The sequence below is a fragment of the Apaloderma vittatum genome, unplaced genomic scaffold (genome assembly GCF_000703405.1).
Source record: "Apaloderma vittatum isolate BGI_N311 unplaced genomic scaffold, ASM70340v1 scaffold21637, whole genome shotgun sequence".
Classification (NCBI taxonomy): Eukaryota; Metazoa; Chordata; class Aves; order Trogoniformes; family Trogonidae; genus Apaloderma; species Apaloderma vittatum.
The window spans coordinates 6,440-12,921 of NW_009724826.1; the positions used below are offsets into that span (position 1 = coordinate 6,440).

At 55.5% G+C, this 6,482-nt stretch overlaps 1 protein-coding gene across 1 annotated transcript in view; it reads left to right on the top strand.

Moving 5' to 3' along the window:
* Positions 1-4,907, top strand: part of GOT2 (glutamic-oxaloacetic transaminase 2, mitochondrial) — a 6,719-nt gene extending 1,812 nt beyond the window's left edge. Inside the window, 8 exon segments of the mRNA XM_009872680.1 lie at positions 157-216; positions 339-500; positions 716-728; positions 731-810; positions 2,322-2,472; positions 2,677-2,842; positions 3,710-3,860; positions 4,279-4,907. Coding sequence (XP_009870982.1) covers positions 157-216; positions 339-500; positions 716-728; positions 731-810; positions 2,322-2,472; positions 2,677-2,842; positions 3,710-3,860; positions 4,279-4,401 — 906 coding nt within the window. The 3' untranslated portion in view covers positions 4,402-4,907.
* Positions 4,908-6,482: the final 1,575 nt, after the last annotated feature.

The window sequence follows — 6,482 nt, forward strand, 5'->3', positions numbered from 1 at the left end:
GCCCGGCAACTGGAGATGCTGACCCCTGCGGCCCCCTCCAGCCCCACGTCCCTGGTTTTGGTGTGCTTCTGCCACCGTTGGCATCAGTGACTGGGCTTTCCCTGCTTTTTCATACTGTGGCTGCTCAGACTCGTGTATTTATTTCTTCCCTTGCAGTACGTCACCGTGCAGGGTATTTCTGGGACTGGATCTCTGCGAATTGGAGCCAACTTCTTGGTGAGTCCCTGGCCAGTGGGGGAAGGAAAGGATGTATTTTAAGGTGAGCTGAATCTTAGGGGTTTTCTGACTGCCTGAATCCGTTCAATCTGTTTGGATGTTCTGTCTTTCTCTTTGATCAGCAACGGTTCTTCAAGGCTAGCCGTGACGTGTACCTACCCAAACCATCCTGGGGCAATCACACACCCATTTTCCGTGATGCTGGCATGCAGCTTCAGTCTTACCGCTACTACGACCCCAAGACGTGCAGCCTTGACTTCTCTGGAGCCATGGATGATATTTCCGTGAGTTGCTTATCGTGCCTGGAAGCAGGGAGGTGATGTGGGTGAGACAGGTGATCTTCTTGCTTTAGCCTAAACCTGATGTCTGAAGGCACCAAATCAAGGCTAGAAGCCTTGCAGAGCTCCTCTGAGCTGTTTAGGCCAAGAGTCTCGTCTCGGCTGCTGAGGAGAGTGCTCAGATGTCATCAATAATTCATTGTCTGTAACATCTTCCTTAGAAAATTCCAGAGAAGACCTGCCCGCTTGTGCTCACAACCCTACCGGGGTGGATCCCCGTCAGGAGCAATGGAAGGAGCTGGCAGCTACAGTGAAGGTGAGCAGTAGCTTGTCCTGGCGGTACTGTGCTGTTCCTGGAAAAACTCCATCTCTGGGCTTTCATGGGTGGCATCTGGTCTTCACTTGACTAAAGGTTACTCCCTCCCCTGAGGCCAGGATAAGTGTCATGTTCCTGTACAGGAGCCAGATAAATGCACCCATGAAGCTTCTAGCTGACCATCAGACTTTCTGCTGGCATATGCCCAGGGAGCTGGGGTAGGGAGAGCAGCAGGGTTGAAAGAAGGAGCAGGGATACCCTGCACTGGTATGTTGAAAACGCTGCAAGATTTGGAGCAGCCCTGAGGAGAAGGACTTGGGCGTGTTAGTTGACGAGGGGCTCAACACAAGGTGGCAGTGGGCACTTGCAGCCCAAAAAGCAACCCGTGTCCTGGGCTGCATCCAAAGGAGTGTGACCAGCAGGGCAGGGGAGGTGATTCTCCTTCTCTGCTCTGGTGAGGCCCCACCTGGAGTGCTGCCTCCAGTTCTGGAGCCCACGGTACAAGAAGGATGTGGATCTGCTGGAGCGGGTCCAGAGGAGGCCACGAAGATGATTAGAGGGCTGGAGCACCTCTGCTGTGAGGACAGGCTGAGGGAGCTGGGATTATTCAGCTTAGAGAAGAGGCTTAGAGAAGAGGAAAGCTGGAGAAGGGCTTTTTACAAGGGCTTGTAGTGATAGGATAAGGGGCAATGGCCTGAAACTGCAGGAGCGTAGATTTACATTAGATATAAGGAAGAAATTCTTCCCCATGAGAGCGGTGAAGCACTGGCACAGGTTGCCCAAGGAGGGTGTGGATGCCCCATCCCTGGACGTGTTCAAGGCCAGGTGGGACGGGGCTTGGAGCAACCTGGGCTGGTGGGAGAGAGGTGTCCCTGCCCACAGCAGCGGGGTTAGAACTAGATGATCTTCAAGGTCCCTTCCAACCTCAACTAGTCTGTGATCTTTCATGTGCCTGGCATCTCCTTGCAAGTTTCACTTGGAAACAGAGAGGGGCGGGTTCTTCCTTCATCCTTTTCTTCCTCCCTGCTGCTTCCCAAAGCTGTAGCCAGTGAAATTTGGCTTGGGGCTGCCCTACTTCAGTAGTGTCCTGAGAAGTGGTTGGTATCGAAGTGGCCTCTGGGGCCTACAGATGGCTGTGGGCAGCATGGCCGGGTTATCTGCTGAGAAGCATTGGAAGAGTTTGCCCAGAGGGTTCCCAGGTGGTTTTCCTGGAAACTGATAATATAGGAGACACTGAAATGGAATAATTTGTTACCACTGAACCCGCTTCTGCCTTCTGGGCCAGACTGCACATCCTGTAAATTCTGTGGGAGGGTCTTGACCTGCTCTTTTGACGTGTGGTGGGTAGCTGTGGGTTTGGGGCTGCCTTCCCTGCGGCAAACGAAGGGGAACGGCTCTGCTGCTGGAGGAGCACTGTTGTGGTTGAGCAGGCTGTTGCCTCTGTGGCTCTTCTCAGCACTGGAGAAGGGTGTTTAGCTCCTGTGACGCTTTCTTCCCCTTTCTGCTGGCAGAAACGAAACCTCCTCGTGTACTTCGACATGGCCTACCAGGGCTTTGCCAGCGGTGACATCAACCGGGATGCCTGGGCCGTGCGGTATTTCATCGAGCAGGGCATCAACGTCCTCTTGTCGCAGTCCTACGCCAAAAACATGGGACTGTACGGTGAGCAGGGGAGGTGGTGTGGGTATAATTTTGTCTAGACTGCGGGAGGGACCCACTGCCAGGAGATAACCCGCTGGGAGCTGGTAGAGAACCACCTTCTAGAGAAGGTTTAGCTCTGTTAAAGCTCTGTGGTGTTTGGAGCAGTCCTGCCCCAGCTTTGGGTCTCCAAGGGCGGAGGCTGGGATCTGATCGCCCCTCTTCCAGGAGAGCGCGCGGGCGCCTTCACGGTCATCTGCAGCGACGCAGAGGAAGCCAAGAGAGTTGAGTCGCAGCTGAAGATCCTCATCCGCCCCATGTACTCCAACCCGCCCCTGAACGGAGCCCGCATCGCCTCGACCATCCTCAACACCCCTGACCTACGGAAGGAGTGGTAAGAGGGAACCTCCAATGCTCACGACAGCGAGGTGTGAGCTCTTAGCTCCAGGGGTGCAGTCAGAACCACGTGCCACCCCTTTCCTCTGGAGGAATCCCAGCTTGTGTCCTGGTATCGGTCCAGCCTGACACAAATGAGTTTCCCTTGTGATACCAAGGCAGAATACTGAAGGAGAGGATAAAGCTCCTGTGGGATTGAGGACTGCAGGAGCTGCCTATCCAAGGGGTGGAAAAGGCTGAGACGTCTCACACAGGGGGATTGGAAGCGTAAACCCCCTGGGAATGAGACCCAGGAATGTAACCCTCCTGCCCTAGGCCTGTTTCCTGGCATCAGCCCATGCTGTTGTCGCAGGCCCTCAGTGTCGAGTCCCTGCCAGCAGCTGGCCTGGCCGAACAAAGGGCTGCTGTGTGTCGCGGCTTCGCCAGGAGCTGCGTTCCCTTGGCAGGCTCACGCTTGTGCCTGATCCAGGGCCCGGCAGAGACGTCTCCTGGCTGTGCTGCCTTGGAGCAGGGGTTGTCTGCCTGTGCTGGGAGGTGCTCCCATGCTCTTTGTTTATCTGCAGATACTATTTTTATCTGGGTTTGGCCAGTGCTGCCATTCACCTGTGGTTTTCAGAAGTGAGAGATGCCTGTACTCTGGTAGTAGCATCCAGCAGGCCATGGAATAAATAAATGGCAGTCACGTTCAGGTACCGGGAGAAAGGAGCAGCTCCCCAGTTGGAGCTACAGGTTCGTTCTCCCTGGTGTTTGCTCATCTGCATCCCCATACGAGCCCCCTCCAGGTGGATTCACAGTAGTTTGCAAGGGAGAGCGGTGTTGGTGCGTCCCAGCCTTGCACTGAGCAGTTGCTGGGTTGGTTTCTCAGGCTCATGGAGGTGAAGGGCATGGCCGACCGGATCATCAGCATGCGGACTCAGCTGGTGTCCAACCTCAAGAAAGAGGGATCCTCCCACAACTGGCAGCACATCACCGACCAGATCGGCATGTTCTGCTTCACGGGGCTGAAGCCTGAGCAGGTAAACGCAGTTCCTGCGCTCTCAGGGTGTACTTCAAGATCCTTGTCTGTAAGATCTTGACTACGGGTGCCAAGCTCTTCCTCTAGGAGGAACATCCTCCGAGCCCTCAGCACTGGAGCATCGCAGGGACCCAGGTCTTACTCTGCTCCCTGCTGTGCTTGTGGAGGTTGAAAGCAGATGTAGCTGATGTGTCACTCTGAGGTGACCTTAAGGGTCAGCTGAAGTGGGGTGACTCCTGGCCACGCATCTGCAGTGTTTGTGTGTTGCCCGAGAGCTGAGCAGCATCTCTCTGGGTTTGCAGGGTGCTGTGTCTGCTGGCACCTAGTTTGATTTCATTTCTGGCAAGCTGGGTAAAATTTGCGCTCTGCTAAGAGAGCAGAGGTCGGCCCATGGTTTGAACTCTGCTCTTTCGTGCCAGGTGGAGCGGCTGACCAAGGAATTCTCCATCTATATGACAAAGGACGGACGAATCTCTGTGGCGGGAGTTACGTCGGGCAACGTAGGCTACCTGGCTCATGCCATCCATCAAGTCACAAAGTAAAGACAAAAGTGTGCCCTGGAAGCTGGTGGCTTTCCCTTCCCCACCGGTCGAAGATGGGGAGGGAAAAGAAACAAGCAGAGTACTTCCAACCACAGCACTTTACGCTGCTGCTGAATGTATCTCGTAGATGAGTTGTTGTAGAAGCCTAGTCAAAACTGCCCTGCGTTGTGGAGCAGGGACATTGTTGCTGGCTCCTGCTCGTCACAGCCATTCTCCCCTGCTGTCTGTCCGTCCTCTGTTTGTCAGCCCCAGCACCCATTAGTGCTGGAGGAAGCAAATGCTTAACACTGCCATCCTACCAGCGTGGGCACCAAAGGCTTGCCCACACCACGTTCCTTCCCTCAGGAGATGGCTTGGTGAGGCTGGTGGCTGCTGGCCCAACGGGCAGCGGGACAGGGAGCTGGGAGGGTTGAGCTGGGAGGTTTGTGTCCCTGCCCCCCTTTCAGCCACTCCCTGCTGCCAGCAGGCTCCGTCCTCCTCCACCCTCCTAGCCCAGGGCTGGGCAGTGCCCAAGCTGCCCTCCGTCAGCCAGCTCAGAGGATTTCTCACTGCTCAAGTCCGCTTCATCCTTTGCTTCGCTCTTTCCATTGGGGCATCTCCTTTCAGGTGTAATTCATGGTGGCATTGGTGTGTGGGACAGACCCACGTCCCTTGTCCAAACTTTCCTGGGTCCCCTGACTTCCCTCCCCTACCCTGAGGTGAAATAATTTCTCACACCTTCTCCCCGCAATGAGAAGCTCTGAAAACCGCTCGTGGTTTCTGCCTCTCCCGGTTCCTGTACTGCCCCCAGCAGCTCACTCCTCCCTGCAAAGCAGAGTCTCCATGTGTGTCCCAAAGCCATGACACCCACCCTCACGTGGGGGTGCAGAGGATGTCCCTCGTCTGCTCTGTTCTGCCAAATACCTGGTGATGCCAGAAAACAGCAGGCAAAGGTCCTGAGGGAAGTCTGAGAGCTGACAACTCAAAAAAAACCCCCCAAACATTCTCTCCTTCTAAACTGAGTGTCTCTGAGGCCCCGTGACTCACTGGACTCTGAATTTTAATTTGAATAAACTGGCGCATGGCTGTGTGAAGTCAGGCGACTTCCTTCTGTCATCACCGAGCTGAGTCCTGTCCCTTGTGTGCACCCGATGTTCCTTTTCGGGGCTGTCCTGGCACTGGGTGTCTGCTATGGTCAGTGAAACTGTCTCCTGAGAATCCCACACAGAGAGGGCAGTTCCCACCCAAGTGCCCTAAGGAGTGGGCTGAGATTGCCCTGGTGTCACGACACTGAAATCGAAGCCTAACGCAGGTGTCTGGGGAGAGCACAAGTCCCCAAAAGCTGTCTGCCCCGCACCCAGCCCTAAGCATGACTGAGCTTCTTGTAGCAGAAAAAGCGTGGATCTGGGGGGGGTTGCTTCTAAAGCTGCGTGAGCTTTCTCCATCTGCTGGTGCCTTTCCCTCGTCTCGTTCCTGATCTCCTGGGAGCAGGGACAGGCCTGTCCAGCCTCTGCTGACACTGGGAGGGAGCTGACAGAGAACGACTGGAGCCTCTCGCTGCTCCCTGAGATGGTTTGTGCTTGAATGCCAACAATTGTTTACACAGCCCGATGCCCACGGCCGCCGCTTGCTCCAGTTTGTGCAATAAAACCACTTTACGTGTGCCGTGGCTGCTGCCCTGTGGGTTTTGCTGCCATCCTGGCTCTCCTGCTTGCAGAGAGCTGTTCTGCTGCCCCTTCTCCCTTGCGATAAAAGCAGAGCTGGGTCACAGCCCCTTGCCTTTTCTTCCTCTCCTTGCCCAGCACCCCTCTTGCAGATGGGAGGGGATGGCCTTCCTGAAGCAGGGAACTCTCCTTGTCACTGGCTTCACCCCGAGGGGATGGATTTCCCAAAGCGGGGACCCTGGTTTACACCCAGGGATGGGTTTCCTAAAGTCGGAAATCCTTGTCACTGCGTTCCCACCCCCAGGGGTGCGTTTCCCAAAGCCGGGAACCCTCGTTCTTGGGTTTCTCCCTTCCCAGGGATGGATTTCCCAACCCGGGGAGCCCTCCTTGTCGCTGGGTTTCCTAAAGCGGGGAATCCTCCTTGTCCCTGGGTTCCTC